General features: G+C 38.0%; 1 protein-coding gene across 7 annotated transcripts in view; it reads right to left on the reverse strand.

Annotated features, from left to right (window-relative positions):
• The window catches only part of ACACA (acetyl-CoA carboxylase alpha), a 268,158-nt gene that overhangs the window by 57,537 nt on the left and 190,845 nt on the right, over window positions 1-19,776 (reverse strand). For all 7 annotated transcript variants that reach the window (XM_072646950.1, XM_072646948.1, XM_072646949.1 and 4 more), the window contains 3 exons: window positions 3,954-4,223; window positions 3,217-3,314; window positions 1,782-1,902 (listed from right to left, as the gene is read on the reverse strand). In XM_072646950.1, coding sequence (XP_072503051.1) covers window positions 1,782-1,902; window positions 3,217-3,314; window positions 3,954-4,223 — 489 coding nt within the window. The remainder of the gene's footprint in view (window positions 1-1,781; window positions 1,903-3,216; window positions 3,315-3,953; window positions 4,224-19,776) is intronic.

The raw sequence follows: 19,776 nt of genomic DNA on the forward strand, positions 1-19,776 counted from the left end.
CAAGGCACTGAAACCACGATAAGTGAAAATATGGCAAGAGAACATCCAGCAGCTTTTGATGAGATTAGGTCACCGGCTTAGCCAACTACCTAAAAGAGTTTGAAGACATTACTGCAGAGTAACTGTCAGTTGTCTTTAAAAGAGGACAAAAAGTGGATATTTGCCAAAGTATCACATGATATCTTTAAAGACAAAATGAGAAATATGTCTTATATGAGAGAAGTTAGATTGACTAAAAATGGTGAATGACCAGAACCTAAAGAGAGGTGATTGATGATGAAATGATGTCAGCCTAGAGGAGGATATTAAAGGAATATCACAGGGTGCTGTCCTGGGTCCTACTCTGTTCAACATTTCAAACCAAATCTTCCATGAAGACCAAATTTGTAGATGACACAAAGTCAGGGTAGGTAGCTAACATGTTAACTGACAGAACTGGAATCCCAAAAGACTTTTATTGGCTAGAAAAATGAACCAAATACAATTAAGTGAACTTTAATAGAGACAAATGTTAAGTACTACATTTAGGTTCCCAAAAATCAACTATATAAGTTATCATAGGGAAAACACTACTAAAACACAGTTCGCAGGATAAAGAACTATGGGTTTTGTTGTATTACAGAGTGGGTCATGGTAGCTGAAAAAGTTAATGTGATCTTAGGTTGTATTAGCAGAAACATAATGTCCAGAATGAAAAAAGTTATTACACTTCTATATTCTGCCTTGGTCAGCTAATATCTATAATACTATGTTCAATTCTGCAGTCACATTTTCAGAAGGAGATTGGTAAGTTGGAGTCCATCCAACAAAATACAACAAAGATAGTGAAGGACTTGAAACCATGCCAGGACTGGCAGAAGAAACTGGAGGTGTTCAGCATGGAAAACAGAAGCAAGCGAGGGAGACATGACAGGAATCCAAGTGTATGAAGGACTGTCTTGTGGAACAATGATTTGATTTGTTTGTCTTGGCCCCCCAAATCCAAATCAAGAGCAAGAGTTGGAAGTTGCAGAAAGGATGATTTTGACTTGAAAAAAGTAAAAACCTGCTAACAATTAGAGCTATTCAAAAATGAAATGAACTACTCTATTCTAGTGGAGGTCTTTAAACAAAGTCAGATCACTGTTCAGCTAGAGTACTGGAAGGGGAATTCTCTGCTTTCTGAGAAGGAGATTAAATGATCTCTAGGATCCCTTCCAACTCTGAGGTTCTATAAATTCTAGAAAATGAAACACGAGTAATATCAGATTATTCAGAATGAATTCAATCAACCATGTTGTGGATCAGTCAGTCTTCCCTGCTTTTCCTTATGTTTTCCACTTTTTGCCCATTTCATAACTGTTCGTTACCTTCACTAAAAAGAGGTGAAACTCCAACTAATCCATGCTGCTACTTGTTTAGCTCTAGTAACATGGCCAGTAGAGAATGTGAAGGTTGAAATTAATGGAGGTCTTGGTTTACCTCGGGTTTTCAACTGTTCCCATTACCCTTGCTTTGCATTACCATGACTAACTAAAAGTAAGCTGAAGACAAATAATTAATAGCTATGAGAATTTTGTGCACAATAGCTAAAACGTACACGGTCTAAAACTTGAATTTACCCTAAGTCGGATTTTAAAATAATTTCTTTCAGATACAAACTGAACTTTCTGGGATAAATATCCCCAAGTAGCCTAAAATAGCCTCTCCAAGTCACTGTCCCATCCAGGTTATAACAGCAGTGAGATGAATTTAATGACACTTTGGGAAAAAAAAACCATCCTGACTACTAAGAGATTTACCAGGCTGATGGTGATGATCTCATCATATGCCAATGAGGATTCTCCAGCAATCATTCCAGAACCCCTGAGGTTCTCGGCCCCAAGCCCTTCTTCCTTCCCAATAATATCTGTTATCTTGTATCTGTTGGAGACAAACAAGACAAGTTAGGAATACCAAAGAAATAAAATAGTTATTATTAAAAGTTTGCAAAAAAAAAAAAATTGTCAATTTTTAAATTTAGCACCCAACTTTCCTTTCCATTATTTGTTTCATGCATACCCCTTTTTCTTTTGCGTTGCTTCACAGTATGCCCTTATGTAAGTCTCCTTGTTAAAAGATAATTCTTCAGAACAGGGCAAAGTACTCCTTGGCATGCTGTGCAGTCATCACTAAACAATGGAGAGTTTAAGCAGATCTTCTAATGATGAGCACCAGTATAGTGAGGTAGTAGGAAGTGGGGACAGCCCAAGACTCTGTAACACCTCCTTTTCTAAGTCAGAAACTAAAGGGAAGAAGGATCACAGTGTCCACCTTCTGGAGTGGATGAAGTAAATGTGGAGGTGAGATATTGACCAAATGGTCCAGAAAGCATCCCACAGCTCCAGTGGCACAGTCATTAGTCTTGTCTAATTAGTCCAGGGGATTGGGAACACGAGCTGACAACGGGAAAGAGGAGATGGGGAAATGGGGCTAATAACAGGAAGGAAAAAGACAAAGCTGAAGAGCAGAGGTGAGCATATCTTACTTGTTCTTCTACATGTGCCAGAGGGCTGGGCACTGGGTATGTTTTTGCAAATTGAAACAATAAATATATCACAGAGGCTCTTACTGTTTCCTTTTTATATCTTTGTTTCTTTCTTTATTTCTATATCAATTCTTTTTTTCTGTGTTCTAGATATCAGTCCTGGGGCTTTATATCTACTTCCCAGATTCCCCTTCATCCTGTGCTTTTATCCTCTTCTAATCCCTCCTCAATTTGTCCCCTGCTAGAATTTAGGGTATCCTTCCAGGCATGAGATTCACTTCCACTGAGGTTTTTTCATCCAAGGAGCGAAACCAGAGGATATTTTCTGTATACTGAGCAGTCCAAGTCTGGAAAAGATGTGCTCATGATTTCACAAGACATACAGCACATCCACAAACACTCATGTGTTCACTGGCATTGTTGGTAGGGAAAATCCTTCCAACTCAGGACTCCTCCCACACACATATTATTAATTATATTACTCTGGTATGCTGCATTTTAGCCTTACTACAACATGTTCAAAGAAGTCAACATTTAACATTTACTGATTTATGACCTGATTCATTCCTGAGTCAGGATTTTGTAACAATATTTGCAGTGATTGTAGTGAGCAACAACCCTGACATTACTCACTACTATATTTACCAGACAAACAGGAAAACACAACATCTCTCTTTTCAAGGCTCATCCCCCACTCTCTATGCACCTACCTGGATTCCCCTTCATCTTCCACATGCTCACAGTGAACAGAGTTTAGGGCGCTGACCCGCTTATAATCTTGTGGAGTCAGATATAAATACTTGTATCCCTGTAAAGCACAATGGTTTTAATTCATTATTAACTGATATAGAGTTGGTAGATGCAGCAAAACATATTATGCAGCCTGTTCCAAAGTCATCTATAAATTGCCACATTGCTTCTTGAGAGGCATAGCCTACTATATATAACACTAGCATGGCCAAATACTGCTTTGAAAGACCTAAGTGACTATTTCTCTAGTCACTGGCCATCTCTACCTGTGAAACAAGACAGCTTTCAGCCTAAATTTCAAACACAGATCATTCATTTTATTTCCATCAGGGTCAGAGGACGCATCACTCCCTGGCCTTCAATAATAGTTCTTTTTAGAGAGATCACTACAAATTATCACACCTTAATTTCTCAAATCTAAATAGTGTCAGGAGAATGCAACTCTGTAGAGGGGAAACAGATAACTGAAGAGTCATGCACAAAATCCTCAGATTCAAAGAAATGAGTGCTATACATTGTTGGCAGTTAATCTGAAATTCCTAACCTTTGCTTTAACCACAGGCCCTTTCTCAACTTATGGTTTCTAACTGCTATAATTTCAAGTTTCCAAATCATAATAGATGACCTGTCTTATTCTGTACATAAATTATCTGCTACTATATTGTGCTTCTTTGGTTCTTAATTTTAGTCTTCTTACCTTGTAAGGATCATCAGGATCCACCCAGGCCACATGGAACATGTGGCGTATTTCCTCTGCCAATCCAATTCTTGCTCCACTGTTAGCTGCTACATAAATGCGAGGGATACCCTCTGCCCTGGCAAGCTCAGAAGCCCTCAGAAATAGCATATCTTCTTGAGGTCCAAAAGACCCAATTCGATAGGTGATGTCATTTCCAATAACAATTATATCTCGTCCTTCTGGGTACTCAGGACTTTTGAGAGTCATTTTCCAAGCTACCATGCCAATCTGCAAAGGCATAAAAGAAATACACAAATAAAAGAGTAAAAAAGTAAGGGGCTTTTGTGTCTCAAATCTGACATGCTGAAAATTCTATTGTAGAAGGGTGTGGGGAAGTAGAAAGTAAAGGTAGGAAATCAAAGAGACAATGATTGAAGGGCTTTGGAATAAGAAAAAGGATGGGGGGGGAGCAAGGCAGGAAGGCAAGGAGGCAGGGAGGGAAGGAGAAAGAGAGGAAGAAAGACAGAGAGAGAAAGACAAAGAGAAAGAAAAGAGGAAAAGGAAGGAAGGAAGGAAGAGAATGAAAGAGAATGAAAGGAAGAAAATGAAAGAAAGAAAGAGAATGAAAGAAACCAAAGACTTAATTTGAGGAAATGGAATCCTGGAGGAATAAAGGAAAAGCTGAAGGAGGAGATGGACTTAAACCAAAGAATAAGAATTCAAGGAGAAGGTAGACGAACTAAGGAAGAAGAAGAGCAGAAGGACTCCAGATGCAGGAGATGGAAACAGTCAAGAAGCACAAGAAAGAAGACAGAAGAAGAAGTGATTAACTACAGCAGGGATGTCAAAGTCAAATAGAAAAGAGGCCATCCCCTGCACGTGAGTGCTGACTTGGAAAACCACATATTAACATTAACTAGGTTCTAGTGCATTTTTATTTATTTTGTTCAATATTTCCCAGTTACATTTTAGTCAGTCACCCAATGTTTAACTGGTTGAGATTAGAGGAGAAGAAAGTAGCTGGTAGTAAGAGAAGGGACACAAGCTGAGTATGGTTGTCAAAGTACTCACAAGCAGTTTGACTCAAAGTCCTCAAGGGGTTGTTACTAATAAGAATAACAAAGGGCTTAGGATTTCTCCTACAGGAAGTAACGAAAGTAGGTAAAGCTTTGCCATGATCTGCAAAATACATGTTTGTCTTTTTGGATAAACAAATAACCATTAACTATGATCAAAACACAGTTTAGTCTCCTTCCTAGACTTCATTTTCTTCTTTCCCAGAAGTTAAGGAGCTCAACTCAATACTTTCCATCTTATCACAAATAATTGTGTCCTTTTTATAAAAAAGAAAAAGGAAGGACTCTAAGAACAAAGAAAAAAAGATCTGAACTTCATATACAAAATGGGCACTGTATTTTTTGCCTTCTCAATAGTTGGGGGAGAGGACAGAAAGCAGAGAATTTGGAATTTTTTTTAAAAATAAAGTTGAGAGGTTAAAAAAAAAAATCTGAAGAGGCAGAAAAGAATCCTGATTTGTCAGTGAAAAGAGTTTATAGGACTTAGTTTAAACACAGGAGAGGTGAATCGTCCATTTTATCTGGGTACCCCTACCATTCAGTAATCTTGGTTATGTAGTAAATTAGCCAGCATTTCAGAGATTAAAAAAAAAAAAGTCCTTCTATAGCCAACCCCCATTTCACTGAAGCCAGAAGCAGAAGCAAACCCTAACCCTGAGTATTGTGCTAACATCTAGGTGTGAGATGGCACAGAACGTAGAAAGTGACGTCAGGAAGACCTGAATTCAAATGTGGTCTCAGACACTTATTGGATTTGTGTCCCTGGGCAAGTCACTTCAGCACTGACTGCATCCGTTTCCCCAACTGTCAAATGGGGATGATAATAATAACACCTGCCTCCAAGGACGTTGAGAGGAGCAAATGAGAAAATCTTTTAAAAACACAGAGCACAGTGTGTCTTTTACCGTATAGTACCGGATAGATAGACAGACAGACAATGGTAATAGTATAAATACTTGTTCTTATCGGTTCCCCTCTACACTCTCACTTGATTACCTCAGCCTGAAACTCCTCTGAGTGTCAATCCTACTGATGCACGAACTGCCCATTAGAAAATTGAAATCTGATACCAGAAGACATTCTCATGTCCAAAACAGAATTCTTTATCTTTTCCCCATTATGATTTCTTGAATTGCTTTTTTAGTTATGATATTTAAGTAATTTGGTTATTCTTACTATCATATCTCCTTGATCTGTTTTTCAGGTCAATTATTTTCAATTATATATATTTTATATTTTATTTTCCCCCCTAATCTTTTTATTTTATTACTTCTTTTCTCAGGAAGTCATTGTTTTCTGTTTGGCCCATTCCAATTTTCCTTAAGTGACTTGAATTCATGTGAACAGTTTGTCCCTATGGTTCTTATCTGCTGATTCTCCTCATTTTTTCCCCTCATTATTTCACCTACCATGGTACTGTGTAGCTTTTGACACATTTCCTTAAATGTTCCTGTAATGCATAGAGTCAAATAATTTTTTCTGTGATCTACTTGAACTTACTGTGGATTTATTCTTTTTCTGGAGTTAACTTTTAAGCTTCTCTTCAATCCACAAGTATTTCTTCACTGGTTTGGCATTTTTTCTCTTTTATCCATACCTCTAGCCTCAGTTTTGAGATACAGACTTTGTGCCTGGGTCAAATTGTGCTCCCGCCTATATACTTGGATGATGAAGGCAGGCCCTGCTTGGTCCTGGATGTTGTGGTTAATATCAGACCTTCCCCTTCTGTAGGAATTTCTGGGTTTCTTGGTGGAGCTACTTAAGTTCTGGCCTTGGTCTCTTCACCTGAACATAGAGCTGTCTTAATCTCTTGCTACTACCCTGAAAAGCCCTAACCATGTATTATTGGTTGCTCTGGTAGCAGGCCTTCTGCAACAACCCAGGTGCTTTGCTTTCCCAGCACTTTCTCCTGCTGTGGCTTGGGCATGGGTTGCTTTGACACTGGTATGGCCCTATCTTCTGCTGTGATTCAAGTTCAGGCTGCTTAGTTCTGGTCTGGTCTCATTTCCTATCTAGCCTGCTTGTCTCCACTCTGAGCCTCCATACGTTTCCAGCACTCTTCTGGAGTAGATGGAGTAGCCATTACAAAAACAGCCTTACTGTTTTTTCTGGCAAATTTTTTTTCTTTTTTCTTTTAATTAGTGTTCAGTTTTCAACAATCACTTCCATATATTTTAAATTTTCTCCCTCTCCCTCCACAAGATGGCTTGCAGTCTTATATGGGATCTACACATACATTCTTATTAAACACATTTTCACATTAGTCATGTTGAATAGAAGAATTAAAATTAATTAATTAAAATTAAAATAAAAAAGAATTAAAACAAATGGAAGAAACTATGAGAAAAACCAAAATATAACAAAAGAGAAAACAGTAGGCTTCATTCGGCATTCTGATTCCATAGTTCTTTCTCTGAATGTGGATGGCATTTTGCATCAAGTATCTTTTGGAAATGTTTTAGGTCCTTGCATTGCAGTAAAGGGCTAAGTCTATCAGAGGCAGTCCTTACACACTGTAGCTGTTACTGTGTATAATGTTCTCATGGTTCTGCTCATTTCACTCAGCATCAATTCATGTAAGCCTTTCCAGGTTTTTCTGAAGTCCACCTGTTCATCATTTCTTATAGCACAACAGTATTCCATTACATTCATATACCACAACTTGTTCAGCCATTCTACAACTGATTTCCTATTCTTGGCCACCACAAAGAGAGCTGCTATAAATATTTTTGTACATGTGAGTCCTTGTCCCATTTTTATGATCTCTTTGGGATACAGTGATATCGCTAGGTCAAAGGGTATGCACATTTTTGTAGACCTTTGGGCATAGTTCCAAATTGCTCTCCAGAATGGTTGGATCAGCTCACAGCTCCACCAACAATGAATCAGTGTTCCAACTCTCCCACATCTTCTACAAAATTTATCATCTTTCTTTTTTGTCATGTTAGCCAATCTGAGAAGTGTGATGTGGTACCTCAAAGTTGTTTTGATTTGCATCTCTCTAATCAATAGTGATTTAGAGCATTTTTTCATATGACTACAGATAGCTTTAATTTCTTCCTCTGAAAATTGCCTGTTCATATCTTTTGACCATTTATCAACTGGGAAATGATTTGTACTCTTGTAAATTTGACTCAGTTCTCTATATATTTTAGAAATGAGGCCTTTATCACAGGCACTAGTTGTAAAGATTCTTTCTCAGTTTTCTGCTCCCCTCTTAATCTTGGTTGCACTGGTTTTGTTTATGCAGAAACTTTTCAATTTAATGTAATCAAAATTATCCATTTTGAACTTCATAATGTTCTCTATCTCTTGTTTGGACATAAATTTCTCCATTCTCCCCAAATCTGACAAATAAACTATTCCTTGCTCTCCTAATTCATTTATGGTATTAGCCTTTATACCTAGGTCGTGCATCCATTTGGACTTTATTCTGGTGTATCGTGTCAGGCATTGGTCTATGTCCAGTTTCGACAACACTATTATCCAGTTTTCCCAACAGTTTTTGTCAAACAGTGAGTCCTTATCCCAGAAGCTGGGGTCCTTGGGTTTATCGAACAGTAGTCTAGCAAATTTTTAAAGCTTCCCTGTGGTGTTTGTGGGGGATCTGTGTTCCTACAGAACTAAACATGCCTCCTACCTTTCCCTCTTTTCTATTCAATCTAATATAAACTAGACCCTTACTGCTGCTCATAGTCGTTCTGTTGTTCAGTCATGTATGACTCTTCGTGACCCCATTTGGGGTTTTCTTGGAAAAGAAACTGGAACAGTTTGTCATTTCGTTCTCCAGCTCAACTGAGGCAAACAGAGTTAAGTGACTTGACCAGGGTCACAGAGCTAGTGTTTGAAGCTGAATCTGAACTCATAGAAGAGGAGTGTTCCTGGCACTCTCTCCACTGCACCACCTAGCTGCCCAGCAATCCTCTTACTCTTTTCCAATTAACTCTAGCCTACTTTTCACAGCAGGTATTCTAAACTTCTTTACTCTTCAAGTTTTAAATATCTCTCCATTATTGTTTAATCTAACAGAGGATTTCATTGCCTGATGAACTGAGAAATAGAAAACATCTATTACTCTCTCTCTTCTCCCCTATTCTACATCTCAAAACCTCTCATCATCATTTTCCCTTTGCTCTTCTCCTCACCAAGTCCAGTTTCTCTAAGTGACCTTGATCCTCTCTCATCCAGTATACACGGGTAACTTGCTGCTTCAATCACTATCCTCATCCCCAGTCTTTAATCTTTTCTTATCTGTTGGTTTCTTCTCTGACACCAATAAATGTGGCGAGGTATCCATTACCCTTCTAAAAATCATATAACTCTGCCATCCCCACTTAGAGCTCCCATCCCATACCTCTCCTCTCTTTCCCTGACAATCTCAGGAAAAAAGTCACTATTATTGGTTCCTACTCACTTATCACTCCCCTTTGTAATCTTGCTCTTGACTTCGTCATTCAACTAAAACTGCTCTTTGCAAGGTTACCTAGAATCTCTTAATGTCTAAAGCTGATGGCTATTCTCAGTACTCATCTTAATCGATTCCTTTGTAGTACATCACACTATTGTCCAAATCCTTCATCTATTTCTCTAACTGGTTTCTCTTGGTTCTCCTTCAACCTAACTGTTCCTTCTCAGTATCCTTTGCCAAGTTATTATCCATGTTTTGTTCCTAAAATGTGAGTATTAGCCCAAGGTTCTCCTAGTTACTGTTCTTTTTGATGATAATGATAATAAGCATTTATAGAGAACTATGAGGCTTACTAAGCATGTTCTACATTATCTAATTTGATCCTCACAACAACCCTATGAAGTAGGTGCCACTGTTCCCATTTTACCAATGAGGAAATTGAGGATCAGAGAGGTTAAAGTACCCTGCCCAGTCACATACCTTTTAAGTGTCTGAGGCATGATTCACTATACCCTCTCTCTTCGGAGCTAACCAAAATCATTAATTTGTGTGGATTCAATTGTCATCTCTATGCAGCTGGCTCTCACCCCTATATGTCCCACCATAATCCCTCTCCCAGGCTTTAGACCTACAAGAGTCTGCTGGACATCTCCTACTATCCCACACACATCTCAAACTCAACATAGCCAAAAGTTATTATCAGTGCCCCTCAGCTTCCCTAAGGAAAGCTAACATTGGCCTGGGCTAACAGCCCTGTCATATTTGGCCTTGATCAATCTGTACCCAGAATACTGTGTTCCGTGTTGGGCACCACACTTTAGAAAGGGCACTGCTCATAAGGTAGATGATGCACAAAGGGCAACCAGAATGGTCAAGGAGCTCAAGGTCATGCTACTTCAATATTGACTGAAGGAGCTAGGAATATTTAGTCTGGAGAAAAAAAAAATTTGGGGGGATATCTTACCTACATTCAAGTATCTGAAGATTTGTCCCATGGAAAAGGCAATAGAATTGTCATGATCTGCCCTAAGGGGGAGTGAGGAACAACATTTGCAAGTATCAAAAGGGCAAATTTAGGCTTAATGTAAGAAAAAAAACCTCCTAACAATCAGAGTTATCTAAGGTAGAATGGGTTCAACTGGAGAATGGCTTTTGGTACATAATGTAATGCACTAATACTACACTTTAAGGAGTGATGAGTATAATTACATAGAAATAATGGAACTTACATGGACTGGTGCAAAGTAAGAAGAACCAAGACAACAATATATACAACATAAATGGAAACAACAACAAAATAATTTACAATGAATGCTGCAAAATTATGACAATTAAGTTTGGCTCCAAAGAAGAAATAAGAAAAGACACTTCAACTGATGCATAGAAAAGGCCTCTGACAAAACACACATTTATGCTAATAACCCTACAAAGTATAGACACAGAGGGACCATTTTTAGTATCATAAAAAGTACCTATCTAAAACCAAAAATTAGAATCAAATGCAACGGACATAAACTAGAAGCTTTCCTAATAAATACAGGAGGAAAATAAGGATTCTTACTCTTTCTTCTATTATCTAACACATTTCTAGAACTGCTAACAATAGCAATTTAGCAAAAGAAGGAAATTAAAAGTATAAAGATAGGAAAAGAAGAGATAAAACTATCTTAATTTGCTGATGATGTAGATCATTAAACATCTTGAGGAATCAGTAAAAAATACTGAAACAAACAACAGCACTGGCAAAGATGCAACTACAAAACAAATCCTCAAAAATCACATGTATTTCTATATGACAATAACAAAACCAAAGAGGCAGTAATAGAATGGGAAATCCCATTTTAAACAACTACAAAATGCTTTAAATATTTGGGGATGAAGCTACCAAAGCACACAAAATACTTGTATAGATTCTATTAGAAAATGCTCCTTAAAGATATGAAGAATAGTATTTAGTGCCCAAGGCGAGGCCGTGTCAATTTTAAAAAATTAAATACTACTAATGTCAATTTACAGTATTAATACAATACCAAACAAATTATCAAAGGGAATACATTAGAGTTGATAAAATAATAACAAAATTCATTTGGGAAAATAATGAAAAGAGGTAGAGATGAAAGAAAAATAGCACTTTCAGATCTCAAACTATATAAGCAGTAGCCATTAAATTCATTTGTTATTGTGTTAAAAAGAGAAGAAAAGCAGTAAGATAGAGAAACAGAAACTACAGAACTCAAAAACCTAGTGTTTGATAAATCAGAAGAAAACAAATTAGGATAGAACTCCCTATTTGACAAGAACTGCTGGGAAAAGTAGAAAACGGTCTGTCAGAAAGTAAGCTTTCAATAACACATTATGCCATATGCCATAATACATTATAAATGGATTTGACTTTAATATTAAAGATCACACTATAAAAAATTAGAAGACCAACAGATCATGCACATTTCAGAGCTATGGGTAGAAGATGTATTCCTAGCCAAAGGAAGGGATCAATTACAAAAGATAAAATAGAAGAAGCCTTTTATTACATGAAACTGAAAAGTTTCTGCACAGACACAATTAATTCACCTAGGATAACTGAAGCAGTTAAATGGGAAAATCTTCGCATCAAATTCCTCGGAGAGGGTTTGGTATTCTAAATATAAAAACATATAAATTCTATGGATATAGACATAGATGTAAAAATGGCTATAGATACAGATATAAAAAACAAAAGTCATGGTAACAGCTACATGATAAAAAAGATAGGAACAGTTTTCAAAAGAATTGCCAACTATTAAAAATCATATGAAAGAGAGCTCTAAAACATTAACAATAAGAGAAACACAAATTAAACAACCCTGTAGATTGCCCTCACACTCTGAAAATTGGCAATAACAAAAGATGAGAACAGATAATATTGAAGGGGCTGTAGAAAGACAGGCACACTAATGCACTGCTGGCAGAAGTATAGATCAGTACAATTATTCTGGACAGAAATTTGTAATTATGGAAATAAAATGACTAAAATATCAATACCCCTTGATGCAGATACCACTACTAGGTTTATACCACAAGAAGGCCACTGATAAGAAGAAAACCCCCATCATACACCAAAATATTTATAGCGAGTTTAGAGCAAATTTTTTGATAGCAAAGAATTGAAAAGGTAGATATCCCACCCACTGAGGAATGAAAAAATCTACATGAATCGATACAGAGTAAAGTGAGCAGAATCAAGTGAACAAGATATACGACAAGCACAACAATATAAGTGGGAAATGTAAAGAATAAGCGTGGCCCTAAAGAGGAGGTACAAAAAGATATCCCCAACTCCGTCCTTCGCAGAGGGGAGAGGTCCACAGGCGTCGTACGATGCAGATATTTTCAGACTTTTTAAATGTATTTATCAGTTTTACTGGAATTTTTCTTTTTTCTTTATTATTATACTAGATTGCTCTCTGAAAGGGAAGAGGTGGAAAGATACTGGGAAAATTTTTGGAGATGTAAGAAAAAATAAACCAATAAAAATTACTGAAAAAGAAAAAAAGACACCACCCTGCTTGTTTGCAGATTTGGGAGGAGGCCAAGTTGAATTTTTTATATAATGTCAGGCAAATTTTTTTATTTTTTGGTTAGCCTTTTTGGACACTTTTCTTCTTTTTAAAGGAAAACACTACCCTTCCAGTCCCTCAGGTTCAAAAACTCAATGACCTCCTAAACTCCTCCCTTTTTATCCCATTGCCCCAATCCAAATGGTTGCCAAGGCCTGTTGATTTCACCTGTACAATATCTCTCAAATACACCCCCTTCTCACTCTGACACCAACACTCCAGGCCCTCATCATCTCATGCTAGGATTATTGCAATGTTGCAATTATTGCAAACTGGTGAGTTGGCCTGCTTCAAATCTCTCCCCATGCCAATACACCCTCCATTTAGTCACCAAAACGATTTCCCTAAAGCATAGATCCCATCATGTCACCTCCCTACTCAATAAACTCCACTGGTCTCATATAGACTTCAGAAGAAAATACAGACTGTTCTGTTTGGCACCCTTCATAAATTAGCTTCCACCTACCTTTTCAGTCTTCTTATGCCACACTGATAACATACTCTTCAATCTAGTAACACTGGTCTCTTGGCTGTTACACAAGATACTCCATCTCTCAGCTCCAGGAATTTTCCTTGGCTTTTCCCTGAAACACTCTCCCTCACTGAGGCTACTAACCTAAATCTCATCTCTTACTGGAAGCCTTCCCCAACCTCTCTTAAGTCTACAGCCTACCCTGTTAATTATTTCCTATTCATTTGTATGTAACTTGCTTTGTATTTGTTTGCATGTTGTCTTTCCCATTTGATTAAAAGTTCTTTGAGAACAGGGACTATCTTTTGCCTCTTTCTTGTATCTCTAAGGCTTACAACAGTGTCTGGCACATAGTAGTTAATAAATGCTTACTGATTCATTATAAGGAATGGCTCTCTGGAAGGGAAAGGAAGAAAGAATAACTGGGGAGTTAAGTAGCGTAGTGAATACAGAACTAGATTTGAAGAGAGGAAGAATTCAGTTCAAACCTTGTCTCAGATACTCAAATGGACCACTGGAAATCACTTAACCTCTCTATGCCTTGGTTTCCTCTTCTGTAACGCAAGAATAAAAACAGTATCTCTCTCACAGGATTTTTGTGAGAATCCAGTGGGAGAACATATTTAAAGAACTTTGTAAATCTTTAAGTGCTCTAGAAAGGCTACTTAATAAATGTACATGATTTGAAAACAAACTATAATAATAAAGATTTCTTTTTTAAGCAGAATGGGCTTAGGAGGTAGTAGATTCTCTCTTGCTAAAGGTCTTAAATCAAAGCTGGATAACATCACCTCCCCAACAATGTCTGTATCCCAAGGCTTTGTCCTAGGCCCTCTTCTCTCTCTACTAGGCACCTCATCAGTACTGACAGGTTAAATTAGTATGTTAATGCAGAAGACTATGATCTGTGCTTTCAGTACTAGTCTCTCCACTAAGTTTCAGCTTTGTATCACCAAATGCTTAGTGGACATTTCAAAATGCAAGTCCCAGAGACATCTTAAAGTCAATATGTCCAAAAGAGAACTCCTTCTCTATTTGCTCAAACCCTCACTGACCTTCCAAACTTTCTAGTCTTTGGAATGAACCTTCACCCTTCCAGTTTTCCAGATTTACAACCTCAGGATTATTCTCAGTTCCTGAATCTGTCATCCTATATATTCAAACAGTGGCCAAATCTTCTCTTTTCTACCACTACAATATCACAATCTAATTTAGTTCAACCTCTCATTACTTCTCACCTAGATTATTACAACAATCTCCTGGCTGGTTTCTCTGCTTCAAGTGTTTCATTACATTGGTCCATCTTACCCACTGCTGCCAAAGTAATTTTCCTTAAGTGCAGTACACCTGACCATATCACTGCCTAACTCAAAAAATGCCAATGGCTCCCCTCTGCTTCTAGAATAAACCAGGAACTCTTCTGTTTATTTTTTCTTAGCCCCAACCTATTTTTCTAGCCTCACTGGACAATTCTCCCCTTCTTGTACTCTGATACAGCCAAACTCACCAGCTCACTGTTCCTCACACTTGACAGTCCATCTATCTCCATGCCTTTGCAATTGCTGTCTCCCCTATCTCTAATGCTCTCCTCACCTCTGCCTCTTAGAATACATCTCTTCCTAAAAGACTGAGCTCAATCACAACATTCATTTCCCACCAACTAGTATTCTTTGGAGGGGCCTCCATCACGTGCCTCATCATTATCATCTTGCAAAACTGTATCAGTTTTGGTACTCATATGCCATTGACATCCTCAATACCCTCAGTTCCTCTGACTGGGGGGTGGAGCAAAGAACTCCAAATGCCTACATTTTAAAAGGCTTCCCAGGCCAGTGATTTCTTCATTCTCCCTGTTTACATTCCTTGGACTGAACTCTATCATGGCCCCTCGCTGGGGATCTTCTCTTCCCCCTATCCCAATCACTTTCAACTTCCTTTTGTGTTTTGTCTTCTATCACTGGATTGTAAGTTCCTTGAGGAAAAGGCCGGTCTTTCTTTTTCATGGTTTTTATGAAAACTTAGTACTTAGTACTAAGCACTTAGTACAGTGTCTGGTACATAGTATTTAATAAATGTTTATTAACTGACCTCATACACAAAATCTTTTCTCATTCCCTTGTCCCCTCCCACTGCTAGTGCCTCTCATCTCAACTATCCTATATTTAATTACTTTGTATTTCTTCTCTTTACATTTCTTCTATATAGATTTAAATACATAATTGCTATTTTCACTGTTAGACTTGAAGTTTCTTGAGAGCAAGGATCATTACATTCTTTGTTACTTGTGTCCCCAGCACCCAGCACTGTGCCTGACATGGTAAGCATTTAATAAATCCTTGCTGACTGGCTGAATAATGAGCTCATCAAACACAATGAGGGAGAATTCTTGTTTCAGTATGGATTGGTCTAGAGGGCTTCTGAAGTCCCTTCCAATAATTTTTGATTTCTTGTTTATTCAGAGTTAATCTTCCAAAGGCATGAGATTATATCCAAATAGGGCCTCCAAGATTTGCTATATGTAGCTGTCATACTCCCTAAGAAATGAAAGGCTTGAGGATGACATACTCGTACTCACTAGACTGTGTTGTGCAGGTTTAATGTGTTAGAGATTTCACACTTTGTATTGTCACAGTTCCTACTATTGGGGGCTGCTTTAAAAAGGTGGGAAGAACAAAGAATAGCATGTTAGAAGGTACATTTTTATCACAGAACTGAGAACTAAACAAATCCATGGCTCCCCAGGACACATCATGTTCTGCAGCCTCCATGAGATCCTCCACGCAAGTATTCCAAGGCTAAAGATGATTAGAGTACAACACAGAAGCTACTCACCTCTCATAAAAAATAACCTCCAAACTTCACAGGAGCACCTACACCTTAGCTGTCTGAAGGCACTTCTCATGAGAGGACTAATGTAACCAATCTCTCTACTAAGCTTGGCTACTCCAGGTATGCACTGAAATCCATCTCCTATACTCTCTCTGGAAGGGTTTACCATGACATACACCCAGGGAGATTCTCTGTATTGCTGTTTTTCTTTAGCACCACAAAACCAGGGAGGGGGAGACTGGGGGAGCAGGGGGAGGAGAAAAGAACAATCTTTGCTGTAGTGTGGTTTGTTTATGCAAGTCTCTGCTCTCTTTTCAGCAATATCTCTTCAGTCATACAGATAAATGATGTTGGCTTATAAGGCATATGGATGGCATTTCTCCCTCCCCTCTGCCAATCCCACATTCAACCACTCCTGCCCTCTTCTGCTTTAATTCCCTCTTATACAAGGGTGAAAGCTTTTTTTTCTTCCATTTTCTATTGTTTCCATTTCTTTTTCTTTTTCACTCGAACCCCAGTTGTAACTGCAGTTTTTCATGCCTGCCTGTCTGTTCCCCCCATACCTGGGTAAGTAATGCTTTTCATTCTTTTCCCCCTCTCTTAAAAAAAAAATACAAAGCCTACCAGATGAGCTTTCCTGGTCCTGCCTAATGGAGCCCAGCAACATCTGCAGCCTTGGTCTCTTGTCTCCAGGCTGCTGCATATCACCTCATTGGGGAGCTGGCCATCAAGAAGTGCCATTAACAGATGTAAATAGCAGCATCCCTGGAAAGCCACATGCATCACCCAGACTCAGCCAGGCCAGTGATCATAAGCTCTGAGTACACATTCCTCAACCCAATTGCACATCCACTGTAATCAGGCTGGTTGAAGCCCTCCACACAGCTATTTGTGATTCTCAACATTAAGAAACAGATAAAAAAAAACCCCTCAGATAAATATGAGCTATTTAATATATCATATCTTTGGCCAAATACAAATCAAAATGCATATAATACAGAGAAAAAATCCAATCACCTTCTGAAATAAGGTATTATAGTATCTGTTCATTAAAAACAGAGAAAAGGAGAAAGAGATCACTTAAAAAATAGTACAAAGCAATTCCAAATATCAAATGCTCCCCCTCAGCCAATCCCCCACAAAGGGCTGAATAATGCATTATCTCTATCAGGGGCAATAGTTCATTTGCCCTCTTATGAGCTTTCCCACCTCTGAAAGAGAGAGGGAGATAGGGAGAGAAGGAGGGAAGGAGGGAGAGGGAGAGAGAAATAGTTTATTTTTTATAACTTATTTTTTAATCTCTTGACTATTAAAGAGCTTGGCTTCTACCAACTCCAAAGATACTTGAATTTTAACTATACATTGCAATAGTAATACAAACCCAAACGGGAAGAAACCATTCCTACATCAGGTTACTGTCTGGGTAGCTCACCCTCTTGGAACATGTATACCACATTGAGATTCTGGGATGTAGCATAAGTCAAACACTTAATCTTTATTTTCAAATACAGTATCTGCCCTAAAGCTATATCTTTTCCCATACTGTAGAAATGGGATGAACAATCTAGGGAAAAAAAAAACCTTAAAGTCCCTTTTATCCCTTCTCCAAAATATAAAACAAACCCTAAACTGCCAGCTGATTTCTTTCCTTCAAATCCAAATCTATTCCAACCTAGATCACTAGAGTCAAAAAGGGATCTTCTAATTAAAACTAAATTAAATTAAAACACCTTACTTTCCTTCTTTTTTTTCCTCACTTTCTAATGGATTCAGTGTGACTACACGGTACTCCTCCTTTCACACTTTGCTCCACTGTGGCTCATTCATTACTTTCCAGGACACCTTCCTGAGGTGTGTGGAATAAGAGAGGGCTTCTACCACTGCTTTATGAACATCCCAGTTAAAGGACATCCTAGGGGCAGATGCTACAAAAAGGAGAAATGGGAACTGAAAAACTATGTTGGATATTCCTGTTCTTAATGGAGCCTTAATTCTAAGATATCATTCAACAACATCAACAAATAGCCAGAATATAACATTTCAGATCTTGACTTTGTTTGACTGAAATGACATTCATAGCAGGAGAACTAGAACTGAATCATCAAAGATACAACAAAATAAATTTAGAAAGGAGGCAAATGGGTTAAGTGATTATTTGCCCATGGTCACACAGCTATTAAGTGTTTGAAGTCATATTTGAACTTGTGAAGACAAGTCTTTCTGACTTCAGGCCCAGCACTCTATCCCCTGGACCACCTATAAAACCCCTTCCAACTACAGTATGTTGTGAGAAGTGGGTAAAGAAGAATGGCAAGCAAGGGAAATTCCTAAGTGCAGAGGGTCTAGGGCTCAGGGAACCCCAAAAGGTCAGAGCAGCCTGAAACCTACAATGTGGCCCTCTGAGCAGAGAAGAGGGCTTTTGATGATGGGGAGAAATAGTGGGACAAGAGAAATCAACAGTTCTGTTGCAAAATCAAAAAATGCTTTTTACCACTGTATTCCATGTGATCGTCACTTCTGCCTACCCCCCAAGAACTACCAAAAGGAAGAGAGCAAGAAAATCCAGCTGAAGAGGTAAGCTATCTTCAGAGAAAAGAATATAATTTTGAATATACATAGAGAAACTCTTTTAAGTGACCACTACATGCCAAGCACAGAGGAGTTAACAACTTATATTCTATCTGGGGAAGAAACATGTATACACATAAGCATATGAAGAGTATGAATGAAATAAATACAGGGCAGTTTGTGGAGGGAGTATTTTGGAAGTTGGTGGGGATGGAGGGTGTAAGGTAGGACAACAATCGAGACAGACTTCACAAAGAAGGTGCCATTGGAGATGAGTGTTAAAGAATGTAAAGAGTTCTAAGAGGCAGAAGTGAGGGGGGAATACATTGCAGAAATTGGAGATGGCCATTCTAAAGGAATAGAGAGGGGGTTTAAAGGGTCACCTATGAAGAACAGCAAGACCACTAGTAAGACTAGACCATAAAGTATGGAAAGGAGTATGAAATACAAGACTGGAAAGTTAGGTTAAGTCTACGTCATGAAGGAAGGGTTTTAAATGCCTGACAGAGGAGTTTAGTTACTGGAGTTTCAACAATTTACCCTATCATTTATACTTACCTATTATCTAAATTTAAAAGGCAGTGTGGTACGAAGCAAAGACAAACCAGCCTGGGATTAGGAATGACCACCTCTAACATATACTGGTTGTACAACCCTAAGCAAATTACTAAACATTTCTGAGACTGTTTTCTCATCTCTAAACTGTAGGTACTACTTTATTACCTACCTGTTGGAGTAATGTGTGAGGTACAAATGAAAATGTATTTCAAGGACTTTTAAACCTTAAAGTACTATATAAATATCAAATGTTATCAACAATAAAGTGAAAATTTATTTTAACACAAAATTATGAATACACTGAACCCAGAAAATTAAAAATCTCGCTCCAATC

This window comes from Notamacropus eugenii, chromosome 2 (genome assembly GCF_028372415.1).
Source record: "Notamacropus eugenii isolate mMacEug1 chromosome 2, mMacEug1.pri_v2, whole genome shotgun sequence".
NCBI lineage: Eukaryota > Metazoa > Chordata > Mammalia > Diprotodontia > Macropodidae > Notamacropus > Notamacropus eugenii.